Below are 14,516 nucleotides of genomic sequence, written 5' to 3' on the forward strand. Positions count from 1 at the left end.
AAGATTTTGGTTAGGGCTGAGCGTCTGTGGCGCTATTAGAAGCAAAGTGTGTGACTACATCTCCCATTATGGCATTAGAGTCATGGAAATTGGTTTGTGTGGCTTCATGGCCACTAGGAGGAGCAACCATGGCGTCATGCTCATGGTTGGCGCCATTTATGGTGTCATCACTAGGGACAGAGGTGGCCTTTCGGCAGCCCAAGATAGCAGCAGCGCCAGAAGCTGCAATTTTTGGAGTCTTGCTAAGTCCTGGAATCAATTTTTGATTCTTGCTTCTTCTCACTCTGAAGAAAGGATGCCCGTGTGAAGTCTTAAGTATACAGAGCATCATATCACGATCAGGATATCCTATTTAGTCATGCCAAAGCCAATATGTGTCTGAATCTAAGAGATCTTCTCTTATGACATTATTGGATTCAATTGGTCGAATTGTAGTGACATAAAGTCCACTAGATTGACACATAAGCTTCTCTAAGATGCGCTTCCGTCCGCAATCATTAGAGGTAATGCAAAGGAATTCTATTTCGTTCTCACTATGCGTTTCCGCATGGAATCCGTTGGCTCTTATATCTTTAAACCTCAATAAGGTTTGATTTGCCTAGGAGCGTAGAGAGCTTCAGTGACTTTTATCAAGGTGCCATTGGGCAAAAGGAATTGGGCCACACTAGGCCAATAACCTCAACATACAACAGTTTTTACACAACGAAAAAAAAAAAGATGTTGTGTGATGATGGAAAGTCAATCATACAACACGATTAAGAACCTCACGTTGTAGAAGACCATAAAATTTTTGATGTTTTTATGTAGAAGGTGATTGCACAACACTGATAAGAATATTTTGTTGTGTGAATGATAAAAAAAATAGCGGCAGATTTCCCTCCTACCTTCACTCAAATTTGGCTCCAAATTCTACCTCACATGCACTAATTTTTACTACATAGTACAACAGTTTGCTTGTTTATGTTGTATGAGTGTAACTTGTAAAATGTCATACAACAGTGTTTAGCCTTGTGTTGTCCAAGTGAGGGAAATGTAGGCGGCAAGATTTGGATGTTCCCAAAAATGACAAAAATTTTCTTGAAATGTTGGTTACTTGTGTGATAATTTTAGGTTCTTACAACGTAATGATATATTTATGTTGTCTGAATGAGTAAGGATAAGCATCTACTCAAAAACTGATTTTGTGATTGTACATAGGCGGGAGTTTTCCCTCTCAGACTCTCAACTCAAATTTTATATGTAGATAATCCGACAACAGAATTTGATTTATCTGTTGTATGAGTCATGAGTAAAAAAAATAGAAAAATCTATATGCGTCCCAGAAGAAAGAGAGATAGAAGCACCCCCAACCAATATTCATTTTTCGTCTTCGACATTTCGTCAAAATATAGCAAAACTTCTTCTCATCCCTCCTGTCTCACTCTCGTCTTCTCTTCATTCTCTTCTCTCCCAGAAATCTCAACTATATCCTTCAACATCGCGCTTTGGGAATTTCTCTCTCCCCAGAGTCCAGTCCTCATTGTCCCTAATTTCACTTCTCTCTCTGCAAATCAACCCTAAATCTTCCATCTCTAAACCCTCAATGGATCCGACACCTTCTTCTACCAAATCCAATCACAGCCACCAAAACCTAACCAAAACCCCATAACCCAGCCATCAACTCCAGTTCTTAAAAGCCTACCCGTCACCAAACCCCAAGTCAACCCTAAAAGAATCTCCGTCGGAGCACCCGGACGAATTCTTCGCTCGAATCCAAGACTAGAAGCTAAAGAAGAAGGCCTCCACGTTCCTCTTGGCCCCAATTGATGCCTCTAGAGAGAGCCTCCTCACGGCTCATCGATTACTCAGTACGTCTCTTTCTCGAAATGGATTAATTTGGTTGTTTGTTTTGACAGTGGATGGTACAAATCAGTGTTGTTATCAGGTATTGCGCTGTGGAAGACCGGAGTTCATTCGTTGCTTTTCAAGCCAATACCAGTGTTGTTATCAGGTATATTGTTCATATCCCAAGTTTCTTCCTTACAATTTCAATTTCAATTTCTGTATTAACGGGTTCTATATTATCTTCTTTGCAACTTTATATGATTTCTAATTATTTTCTGACAGTATGTTAGGAGATTAGTTGGATATAGTATGTTTGGGATATTTCATAAGTCATCGAATACATGCCTTGTGTTGGGATGCCCTATACACCTGTTGTTTTTCATCTTTTCACAAAGTTAAGTATGCGTATGTGCCATTGTTGATGTCTCTCTGACAAGTTAACCCAAATTTTATCATTAGTTCAAAAATTCTCACTAGAGGTATTGGTTAGTTCAGTTTAGGGCATGCATATTCCTTTCTTTCTGGAGTTTTTGAAATAAATGGCCCTTTTTCTTTTGGTAATCTTGTAAGACCTACAACCCTCAGCAAAGCATGATTGTATTTCTACTCTTTTAATGAAATCTATTACATATGGAAGTGAAGATATAGTATAACCGATTCCTAATGAATCTTAGTCAGAGGACAAATTAAGTGGCATTTAGATTTACATGTAAATACTGTTATTGTCATATCAATTGCTTCAAGTTATAATACAACCCTTTAGTCCCTTCTCCATGGTTATAACTTGAAATTATATAACCTGGAATGTAGTAATCAGATTCACATCAAGATTATATAATTTCATCTTAAGCTGTGTATAAATGTTGCTGCTGGCCTATATATATATATATATATATATATATATATATTAACACAAGTGCTAAATTTGTTAATGTTCTGCTGGCTCTTTTTATTTCTAACTTTGAAGTATAGTTTCTGATGATAAGCAGATTGGTTTGGTTAATATATATATATAAAGAATGAATGTGGTTAATAAGACTACTTGGTGTGGTTTGCAGCTTGGTCTGAGATGCAGAACATGACGTTGCCAGGTTAAAGGCTGCATGTAGGTCATTCCTAACACCTATTGTCTATGAAACTGATACTTATACTACATGTCTATGGTTGTTGCACTAAAATCGAACTTTCTTCTATTCCAAAATTGGAATGCAGATAATCATAGTGTGCATGTCTTGACACGGTCTAGATCAAAGGCTGAGTTAATTGTTCCGGGTAAGAAGGTATTGCCTACTTATAGTTAATTAAATCCAATTTTGCAAACTCTTGGAGTAACTACTCATTAGAGATAGGTTAATAGTTTGGAAGGATGCGAAATTGGTCTTACCCCTCCCAAGAAACCACAAAAAGCAATGGAAGAATACCTTTTCTTTTTCCTCTAAATTTTTTACAAACGGTTATAAATGTTCTAAATGTTCTAGTCCAACCCTCATATAGTGTGGTAAATACTACTTAATTAAGTTGAATATTTCTGATTAATTTGCATCATATATGATGGTTTTTGAATTTTAGGATCACTGACCAAAGGCTATGGCAACTTAGAGAAGTTACGATTATGTTTTCCTTCCAGTACTCAATAGTCATTGAGCCTACTACTAATATGTTTCCCTTCCAAACAGTATGTGTTATTGTTTCATGCTTGACATGTTTGGTTCTGTTTCTCATTAGTGTTAGTATAGAGCTTGGTTGTTCCTTAAGTTACTGGTTCTGGTAATTTCTGTTGCTCTCATATATGTCCTCATTGGGTTCAGTTTTGTGGGTGTACATGTTAGTGTCAGTGCATAGAGTTGAATTGCGCTTGATATGCATTCTGGAGTTGCTTACTAATAGCTTAAGGCTTTAGGCTTGGAAGGATCATAGACGAGTAACACAAACAATTTTCGATTGGAATTGGAATGTTGCTAATCTACCAAACTATTATATAAGTACACAAATTAAAATTAACACCAAATTTAACTTCCAGAAAACTCTTGGTTTCTTTGTTAAATGTCACTGCTTTTATTTTTCTGGTAATATGAATCTAGTCTTGTCTGTACCTTCTTTTTAGATAATTTGGTTACATACGTGAATGTTTTCTTGCTATTTGTAGTCGGGAACTTTCCAGGAATCGTAATTGCAGAGGAGTCAGAGTGGAAAGATAGCATTCGAGATTCAATTGGTGTTGTAAATTTGGCTGGAATGCCCATTAGTACAAGATGGACTTCTGTGGTTTACTACCTTTACCTTTCTTTTGGTTATCCTACCTGTCTTTTTACAGTAAGTAGTGACAATATGAAAAGAAGTTCTCGATAACTCTTGTTTTGTTACTTTATAGTAAGCATACAGCAAGTACTCATTACAGATATAGAGATGGTAAAAGAAATTAGCCTGCGTACATCTTTGAGCTTGGGGATTTCCTTTTATCTATCTAAGGACCGCTAGCCACTATTCGACCAAGGCATTCTAGCTTCAAATGGGTCAGTTTGGTCTTACCAGTGGAAGATTTTTAGCTTTGCATCACATCTGCCTTGTTTTTATTTTTCTCTGACTTTGGGATCCATAGTATGGTGGGCCTCATGTGAGCTGTACCCGTCCCAAGCCTCCCAGAAAGGTCCCCAAGTAACCTCATAAGGTAATTTTTTTCCCAGATCTTTTACCTTTTTACTTTCGTGTTATGAATCTGTGCATAGATTTGTGGAGAAAACCCATTAGGATTCACTAGGAATGCAAATAAGTTAATTTGTTTGTGTATATGAAGATCAAAGTAGCTGAATCCAAGGATCAAGTTTGTTCCTTTTGCACATTTTTATGGTGGAAACCCATTAGGAGTCACAAGGAATGAAAATAAGTTATTCTATTAGTTGAGCAAAGTAGCTGAATTAGCTGAATCTGAGGGTATAGTCATGTCTTTTTAGATGTAGTATCTGAGGAAACACAAAGAGGGCAAGTAGTTTTGATTTGATTGCTCTTGAGTGGTTTTGTTTTCAGTTTGGGATTTTTGTCAATTGGGCTTCTGCTTATTTTTTTTAATACTATCAAGCAATTGGTAAGGGATTTGTAGTCCGGCATACTAAGTTTACAGAGAATTACAGGCTTTACTTCCGCAGTCATTTTATCCAAGGGTGTGATTCCTGTTCTTTCTCTTCGCTCTTCTCTTTTTGACAAGTTGCACTATATAATGGTGAATTATGAAATTCTATATTGCTATAGCATCTGGGAAGGTTGGGAAGTAATAAAATTTGGCAGATATGTTGGGATATTTCTAATTTTTTACTTGCAAGTTAATTTATTCAAGTATAATCTCCCAGCAATGTTGTTTCACAACATAGACATGGTCAATTATCATGTGCAGTTTAGTGATATATCAAGAGATAATGCATTAAAAAAAAGGTATAATCCATATTTTTCTTTGTTAGCAAAGAAATATGTGCTTCCTATAAAAGAAAATTGATTTGGAGGTTTTGTATGTGTACTGATAATTTATTTTCCTTCTGGTTTGCAGGTTGGAAGTAGTTCTTTTGTTCATAGTATACCTTGCTTATAGATATGATGATGGCAGTGCTCTATCATACATTCTTCTTACAATGACCAGTTGGTTCATGGCACTTTCTTGGCTTTTTGCTCCCTATTTGTTCAACCCATGCCCATCTGGGTTTGAGTGGCAGAAGTAAGTGTCTTAAGAGGATTCCTATCATTTTAAGGGTTTCAAAAGAATCCCATTTTGGGCAGTTTGGTAATCAAACATGGGAGTTAACACTGAGTACTAATGGAATTGATATATTTGTCTTAAGCTGAAAGATTGGTGGGCATTTTGGTGGAGTTTGCTTAGTCTACGTTACGTGTAAGTGATCTTTATCTTAGTTGGTGTTTGCTTTTCAAGTACTGATCTTGGTTTATTGAATAGCTCCATGTATTTCTATATCTATAATTAAGCGTACATATATCTAAAATTTTACTCATTAGTTAATGATTCATTGTACTTGAAGGTAGTTCAATTCTGCTCTTTTGTTTGACTCTAAAGTTAGATGTTTACGGTGTGCAGGAAATTAAAAGAACTTTTTGTTTCTGGGGAGCGCAAATGTTTCCAAAGATTGATTGGAATACTATTGCAGTTGAGATTATTGATTTGCTGGGTATTTGAAAACAGAGAGATAAAGTCATTTATATGAGATATTGAAAGCTTGGATGAAGTGAAGAAGAGGTTCAAGGAAGAGTAGCTGTTCAGCCTTTAGTGATATTGTTCTCAATGTTGTTCTTGTGTTTTAATGTATGAATGATTGAGAAATACTATGTTTATGGTACATTTGATGCTTTAATGTATGGATTGGAGTACTTGAATTGATGAATTGCATTCAGATTTCTTTCTAATATGGATTGATACTATTATTTAGATAACAATGGAGTATTAATTATGCAAAATTTGGATTATTACATAATAATCAAGCAACAATTCACACAACAGACTTCTTATAACACACCAAAATTTAGTTGTGTGAAATTAAATCATACAACAGTCATAGTCTAAAAACTGAAGTGGGAGGAGCAATCACACAACAGTAAAATTCAAAGGCATGTTGTCTGACGAGCTTAACCAACAACAGTTTGAAAACAAGTTTTGTTGTCTGAAGCATGCACTTGCCACGCATGGCATGGCTGCGCAGCAGCTTTGCCTAGCATCTGTCGAGGGAAGGCACAACACTTATAACAAAAATATGTTGACTGTTTTTATGTCATACAACGGTGCAGCACCGTTGTGTGATTTTTCATCACACAACGCTCCGATACACAACGGAGATCGTCCAAATCACACAATGATTTTGGTCCGTTGTCTGTTAGCATTTTTGGCCTAGTGCCATTCCATGTCCTTGAACTAAACTTGATGGCCCAGCCATCGTAGTCACAGAGGAATATGTAGGCAACATCTCGAAGAATAATTGCCTATGTCGTAGAATGGTCTGCGTAGTCGCACTATCCGCAAGACATTGTAGTTCATCCATTCCTAAAAGAAAAGCTCGTAATTAAAAAGGAGTCATAATGAAAAGAACTCAACTTTTATTAATAAGCCAAATGGAATTACATCATCATTTCTTTAACCAAAGGAAATCTAATCCAATACACTAGTTAATGCAAAACAATGGTAGTCGTCTAACTCCTTTCGGTAATTCTAATGTAAATGTGACCAGGTGAGTAGAGAGATGTCGGTGGAGCAAAGCTCGCTTAAGTACCACTTATCTCAAAACCTTCCTAGACATCACACTTACATTGAATACGCCTACTTTGAAGAAAGACTAATATCATTGGCATCTACTATAAAAGTAATGTGGCAATTGCCTACATCTCTTGGAAAATAAAAAGACTTAATCAAAATAGCCAGTTTCTGGGTCTTGACCCTTGTAGTCTTCCACCCTTAGATCAAGATCGCCATCTTGATCTTCTTGTTCCATGTAATTTGCCTCCCTTGCTTCACGATACATCTTGTATGCGTTTGCAACGTTCTGGGATGCAGTACACTTCTTTGCCCAATGTCCACTTGATCCACATCGAAGACAAACATCTTTATGGTCAAGCTCCCTTGATCGAGATGCTTTTGGTGCATGATTTGGACGACCATTACTCTTGGTGGCGTCACCACCATAGTCGGAGGCTCCGCCTCTCTCTCTCTTCACACGTTGACCTCCTCGGTTCCGTGCACGCCTCTCTTGGCGATTTCCTTCCTCTTTAGGGTGAGAATATGGACCAAAACGTCCAGAATTGTCCCTACTCTTAGGGTTTCGCTCCTTGCGTCCTCCCTTGGAGGCGCGACTATAGTTAGACTCCGGAATAGACTTGGTTTCCACGGGACTAGCGTTATAGTTCTTCACAAGAATGTTGTCGTGCTTTTCAGCTACGTTCATGGTGCCATGAAATCTTGTGATGCGTCCTGCTTTCACATCAATCTGATAATTCTTTGAAATCATCAGGGCAGAGATGGGGAAAGTAGAGAGAGTCTTCTCGATCAACATCGTATCAGTTATGGCTTGGCCACAAAACTCCATCAGAGACTTGATACGAAGAGCTTTCGAGTTATAATCAAGCACAGACTTGAAATCACAGAAGCGGAGGCTATGCCATCGCACTTCTAAATCAGGAAGCAGGGAGTCACGAACGTTGCCAAATCGCTGCTCAAGTTCAACCCATAGCTTTCTTGGGTCTTCCTCATTGAGGTATTCACTTTGGAGCGCGTCATTCATGTGCCTTGTTATGAGAATGATGGCTTTAGCTTGATTTTCTTCAAAAGCAGTAGCTTTTTCAATGGAAAGCACGTTCTGACTAGGCTCTTGGATGGCTTCCAAAAGTCCATCAGCCTTAAGATGTTGGCGCACATCTCGGACCCACCTATGGTATCCTGTGCTACTTGTCTCTAGTGGAACAAAGTTTAACTTATTCAGGTAACTCATCCTGAAAAACAACACAAGATTAGGGTTAGTTTCGGAGCGGAAAAGGCTACCACGAAAAACTATTAAATTTCTGAGCGTAGTCGCTTCCAAGAAATTAGGAATTTTCGAGCGTAGTCGCTTCCAAGAAATTCAATTCCAAGAGGGGTTGGATTAGATCGAAATAATGATGTTTGTGGTTGATCGTATTCTTCTCAACAAACTCTAAGTTTGGAGGATTCTACAAGCTCTAAGCTTGGAGTGAGTACGAACCCCCACAGTTCGGCTTTTGGTCTCCCCTATGAAGAAGAAAGGGGGGTAGAAGAAGGGAGGTTGCAAGTCCCCGAGAAAAGAAGAAAAGAATTAAAAAAAAACTTCAAAAACGGGAACTTTTAGAAAAGTTTACTTTGAAATTGGCCGGAAAACTTTGCCGGAGGTCGCCGGAAAAGTGGTGGTCACCAGTGGCCGGAGCTGAGCTGGTGGTGGCTGCAGGCGGAGGTGGCAGAGCCTTGTAGGGCTTGTGCGAAGCTGCTGCAAGGCTGCTGCGCAGCTCTTGCAGGTGCTAGGCTGGGCTGTCGACAGCTGTCGATGGCGTGCAGGGGATTTGTCGGAAGATGTCGACAGATGCTCGGCAGGTGCAGCGCAGGGGCTTGTGCGGGGTTGTCAACAGGTCTCAACAACTCTCGGAAGGGGCCTGCGCGGGGCTGTCAGCAGGTCTCGGCAGATGCTTGCAGGGGCTGTCGGCAACTCTCAGCAGGTGCAGGCACAGGGCTCGGCAGATCTCGGCAGCTGTTGGCAAGGCTCGCAGAGGGTAGGCACAAGGCAGGGGCCGGTTCGGATTTTCCGATGGCCGGTTCGGGTCTATTCCGGCCGATTCCTGTGGTTCCGTCGCCGGTTCTAGGTTCCTTGGGATTAGGGCTTCGATATGTAGGGTGGTGGTTGCCGGATTTCGAGATTTACGAAATTAGGGTTTTCAGGGTTAGGGCTTCGTGCTGATAACGTGTTTTAGGGAATTAGAAATCGAGAGAAATTTGCTGTGTATTCTCATTGATAATAGAGGCCTCTTTATATGGAGGATTACAATGCATAGAGTTAGAATCATACAAGGAAAGATAATCTCTAGACTCTTCTAATTAAACCATATTACCACTAGGTTAAGTAACCTAGAGTTTGGACCAAACACAAATAGAGATATCCTTAAACACTAAGTATATTTAAATAAATTTTAGAAGCAGGCAAATAGTCTTTAAGATTTTTTTTTTTGGGTATAAAAAAATTGAGTGGTGTCTCAAACCTGCAGAAGATTCCACTAATGTCCTGGGCCACCTAAACTCTTTTAGTCCGCTACACCAACAGTCCTGGATCCTTTAGGAAATTTATTTCGCCCAAAGAAAACAATTCAGGATATCTCGTCTCCTGAACCCCCACTTGAGGAACCTCTCTCACTCTGTCAACAGTGAAAGAAGGCAAGTCCAATGGCAGATGGTAATCACAGTGAGCTCCCTACAGTTCTGATACTTCGCCGATGCCCAACCATTGCTCTCTTGGAACCCATAGTCTCTCAAAAATTCAACTTACTGAAAGCCTGGGACTCTCCTCTCCCTCAAGACCAGTTCTTGACCACCCACGCCAGCTCCGTCCAGGCCCTTATCTCCTCCGCCGATGGGCCACCCATCACCGCCCAAATCCTCCACTTGCTCCCCTCCCTCAAAGTCATAGCCACCACCAGCGCCGTCCTTGACCACGTTGACTTGGCCGAGTGTCGACGCCGCGGCGTTGCCGTCGTCGACGCCGGTAAAGCCTTTGCTGAGGACGCTGCTGACTCGGCTGTGGGGCTGTTCATTGATGTCATGAGAAAGATTTCGGCTTCGAATCGGTATGTTAGGGATGGGCTCTGGGCTACCAGAGGAGACTATCCTCTTGGTTCTAAGGTTAGCAGCAATTCTAGCTACTCATATATATAGTCACATTTCTAAATTAAATATTTACTTATTTGGGTTAAGCATGAAACTTAGGTTGAATGATGTAATGAAAAATTTATGGGCTTTATGATGATTGAAAATTTCAGATTGGAGGAAAGAAGGTCGGTATTGTTGGATTGGGCAACATTGGGTTAGAAGTTGCAAAACGATTGGAGGCATTTGGCTGCACTGTCTTGTACAATTCGAGGAGTGAAAAGCCATCTTTGTCATACCAATTTTATTCCAATGTGTGTGAGCTTGCAGCAGACAGTGATGCTCTCATAATCTGCTGTGCATTGACAGCGGAAACCCACCACATGATCAACAAGGAAGTATTGTCTGCGTTGGGAAGAGAGGGCGTGATTGTTAATGTAGGGCGCAGAGTTATTATCGATGAGAAGGAAATGGTGCAGTGTTTGGTGCGAGGAGAGATAAGGGGTGCTGGCTTGGATGTGTTTGAGAATGAGCCTGATGTTCCTAAAGAGCTCTTTGCATTGGATAATGTTGTGCTGTCACTGCATCAAGCTGTCGCTACCCATGAAGCTATCGTGGCTTTGGGTGAATTAGTAACAGGGAATTTGGAAGCATTTTTCTCAAACAAACCGTTGCTTTCTCCGGCTGTGATTAATTGAGTGGAGTTCTGTTTGCAGGTTAGTATCTTCATACTTTTCTAAGCATATTGCATGCCATTTTGGTTTGCTTGCTGTTTGAGTAGCTGCAAATTGGAGGTTCTGCTACATTTGTTGTAATTTTTCTTTTAGAAAGTTTGCAGCACTTTCTTTTGAATGAATGCAGGGTACAAAATTGAACAATTAATAAGGCAAGGAGGGAAGACAGTGCTGAAGAACTGCAGTTTTATTGTTACTGGTATTATCTTTTGGTTGTGGTCTGTGTAAATAATTTGCCAATGATGATAATTGTTGAACTCTTGCTCTGGTTTTCAAGAGGCTTCCACCCCTTGCGGAATCAATATGTCTTAGTCTCTCATCCGAAAACATATGCAGCTCCAATGTATCAGTCAGCTTGAATGTTGCGGATGATCTAATCGATGCTTGTTTTCTATGCCATTGTGTAGCTTCCCTCTATATTTATTGTCATTCTTTGAAACCAGACGGAGAATGGAGGAATGAATTGGTGTAAAAGGTTTACTCTGAACGGTTATCCTTTTACATAGAATATTGAAAGATTATATATATATATATATATATATATATATATATATATATATATATATACGACCGCGTTCTGAAGAGGACGTCCGCACTTTTGTTAAAGTGCGGACGGCGCTGCTGCAGCTCGGCTCGGGGTGCGACGGAGCGGCGGAGCTTGCCGAACGGACGCCACGGGTCAGACGGACGGGTCTGCAGTCGATGGAGTCACCGGCGACGTGGTTGCAGCCTTGCCCAGAAACCTGCAGTTGCAGGTGAGCTCGCTGCCCAGAAACCTGCAACTCCGACCTCCTCCGACCTCGAACGCTGCCCAGAACCGTCCGCCAAGCCCCGAGCCGCCGGCCAAGCCTGGAACGCCGCCGCTGCGTCGCCGTCCGCACTTTAGCCAAGTGCGGACGTCCGCTTCAGAACCCGCCCGTATATATATATATATATATATATATATATATATATATATATATATATATTTTGATCATATCAATAACTAATCTTTTTGTGAGTTCGACTCACAACCTTCCCACTTATAAAGGGAAGACTTATGTCACTAGACCAAATGGTACTGGGATGAAAGATTATATTAAACAGAAATTTGTGATACATAGCCGTCTGTTTTTTTTTTTTTTTTTTTCTCATTTATTTATGTAATGAGAAGGGGCATAGATGGAAATTTGATGGAAAAATGAGACAAAAAATGTTTTAGAGTTTTGCATTAAGTAATCATATAAAATTTGTCCCTATTTTTTTTTCTTTCTTTCTTCAGATAAGTTGATAACATGAGATTAACAGCCAAAACGGTCAGAGACGAACAAACACTTAAAACAGAGCAATTGGCAAGGAAACAACTAACTCTCTATCCAACCATTATAGCTCATTACAAACTAAGGACGCTCGCATAAATGCAAGACTAGTACAAATAAAAATACCATCGCCTCCCAAGGAAAGAACACTGCCTACACTTAATTGTGGCACATATGAAGAATAAAAACATCTTAGAAAGCTCTTAGAAGCTATCCCTATGCACACTAGACTTGAAACCAATCACGTACTCACATTCAAGATAGCTACCAACTCTCATAGAAGTCATGATTTGCATAGATTAGCACTGGAAGACCACCTAAAGGCCTAACCTACCCAAGTAGGTTCAACTCTCGGGCTAGGCCAGCCCAAAGTACTAAGGAATATGTGAGGGTGGCAAGGCACCTTCCTTGAAAGCCCCTAAGAGAGGCCAAAACAACCCAAACTTGAGTCCAGGCCCAAGCCCAAGACCAAGCGTTAGCAAAGCTAGCAGGAGCACAGCTAGCTCACACCATCTACCAAAGTGGCACCGCTGCCATCTCTGGCGGCCAACCATTCCGGCAAATCATCATCCAACCAGTCACAACTGGAATCTGCCCATCGGACCGAGCAAAAATCTACCAAGGCTGGAAACCAAGAACAGCCCAATTCGGCTCAAATAGCCTCCCTGACAACCTTGCAGTCTGACCCAGATCTATTGATAAGACCATCACCGATGTCAGGCTTCTACTAGTGACACCTGAGACCCCACACCTCACGCGCTCCAATCAAATCGCGCCCTATAAACCAAAACGCCGCCACCACCAGGGTTGGAATCGACCAACCTTGCCAAACCACCACGACCGCATAGAGCTTGTCTGCCTCGACAAGCCGAGATCCAGTACCGTTTCACCAAGCCCAGGCTGGTGCTAGATGCAATCAGACATGACTGCCTTTATGCACGAATCCCTAGGCTTAGGGTCTCATCCTTTCAGAATCAATACTAGCTAACCCAGCCGAGCGATACTGCAGGAAAGATTTTTTTTTTTTTTTTTGCATTTAATATAGTAAACAACAAGAACAACTTGCATATATACTAAGAATAACTTGATACAAATGTGACCCTGAATCTAGAAAAGTCAGCTGATAAGTAGGGAGAAAACTTGCAATGTCGTAAACTAACTCTCAACCTACTAACTTGAATCCTACCAAAAGAATTTACATGCATAAACTTCATCTAAACCTACTTGCTTGAATCCTTCATTGTATAAGGGAGGAGATTTACTGTTGCTAATAGGCTTTCCAATTGTACCAAGTCTTATCAGTCTGAAGTTGTACATGTAATATATCCTTGATGAACTGCTTCATCATGAACTGTTATTTCTCTCTCTGGTTATACAGTTACCTTTCCATATTAACAATCATTCTAGACATATCACCCAGCTTTGTTCCTGATTAGATTCTTTTTGTGAGTTGGACCTTGTCCATATTTATATATGTGATTGTTGTCGAGAGTCTCTCCGTAGAGTTTTTTCATACTAGGAGTAGGTTGTAGACTTGCAGGTCAGCGAAAATTACTTGTTATTTAATAATATTTTTATTGCCCCCAATAATGTTTTTATTGCGAGGCAATAATAATATTATTGAGGAGCAATAATATTCTCCCGTGACCTATGAGATCTCCAACGAGCTTTTTGAGGACTTCCGGTGACCGGTGACGGGACTCCGGCGGCCAATTACAGGACTCTGGGGAGCATTGACCGGACTCCAGCGACTGGTGATGAGACTCCGGCTGCCGGAATCCTGCGGCGGTGACCGGAGTCCGGCAAGCATTGACTAGACTCCGGTCAAGTCTCCGTTGACTTCTCTCTAAGTGACAATGGGAGGGAAGGCAAAATTGTCTCAATAATGTACAAAAAATAATTAAAAAAATACTTAATTGGGTATTATGGAAAAAATATATATAATTTGTTGGGTAAGTGGGAAATCTTATAAGATGCTTGGGTAAGTGGGGTTAATGTAGCTCAATTTTGGGTAAATGGACATTTTCCCAAATTTTAAATTTCTTTGTAAAAAAAACAAAGGAAAATCATACCACACAAAGTAAAAACACACCACACAACAATACAAACAAACTATATCACAACATGGCCACTAATTTAAAGCAATAAATCTCAAACTCCTCATGGGTGATTCTGATCAACTTGCAGCTTCATGGTTCACAGGTGATTGACAATATCTTCTTGGAGGTGTTTATTCATCACTGGACATCGATCTAAGCTCCTTATAACGACGCAATAATTGATTTAGCCGTTGTAGGTTGCGATGAACATCGGTGT

At 40.2% G+C, this 14,516-nt stretch overlaps 1 protein-coding gene and 2 long non-coding RNA genes across 4 annotated transcripts; all 3 read left to right on the forward strand.

Annotated features, from left to right (window-relative positions):
- The first annotated feature begins 1,342 nt into the window (after positions 1-1,342).
- On the forward strand, positions 1,343-3,258 carry LOC112180221. 2 transcript variants are annotated; one of them, XR_002928161.2, is made up of 4 exons: positions 1,343-1,847; positions 1,913-1,990; positions 2,883-2,933; positions 3,037-3,258. It is a non-coding gene; the product is annotated as an uncharacterized LOC112180221 (long non-coding RNA). The 2 variants fall into 2 exon arrangements; XR_005804765.1 differs by having other exon boundaries at positions 1,346-1,847; positions 1,925-1,990.
- Positions 3,259-5,417: 2,159 nt separating this feature from the next.
- On the forward strand, positions 5,418-6,228 carry LOC112182372. The gene is made up of 3 exons (XR_002929416.2): positions 5,418-5,527; positions 5,652-5,701; positions 5,903-6,228. It is a non-coding gene; the product is annotated as an uncharacterized LOC112182372 (long non-coding RNA).
- A 3,435-nt stretch (positions 6,229-9,663) lies between these two features.
- Positions 9,664-11,296, forward strand: LOC112178898 (glyoxylate/hydroxypyruvate reductase HPR3). The gene is made up of 3 exons (XM_024317174.2): positions 9,664-10,204; positions 10,342-10,884; positions 11,030-11,296. The coding sequence occupies exons 1-2, from the start codon at positions 9,749-9,751 to the stop codon at positions 10,864-10,866; spliced, it is 981 nt and encodes a 326-aa protein (XP_024172942.1). The 5' UTR covers positions 9,664-9,748; the 3' UTR covers positions 10,867-10,884; positions 11,030-11,296.
- Positions 11,297-14,516: the final 3,220 nt, after the last annotated feature.

Source organism: Rosa chinensis, chromosome 1 (genome assembly GCF_002994745.2).
Source record: "Rosa chinensis cultivar Old Blush chromosome 1, RchiOBHm-V2, whole genome shotgun sequence".
In the NCBI taxonomy this organism is placed as follows: Eukaryota; Viridiplantae; Streptophyta; class Magnoliopsida; order Rosales; family Rosaceae; genus Rosa; species Rosa chinensis.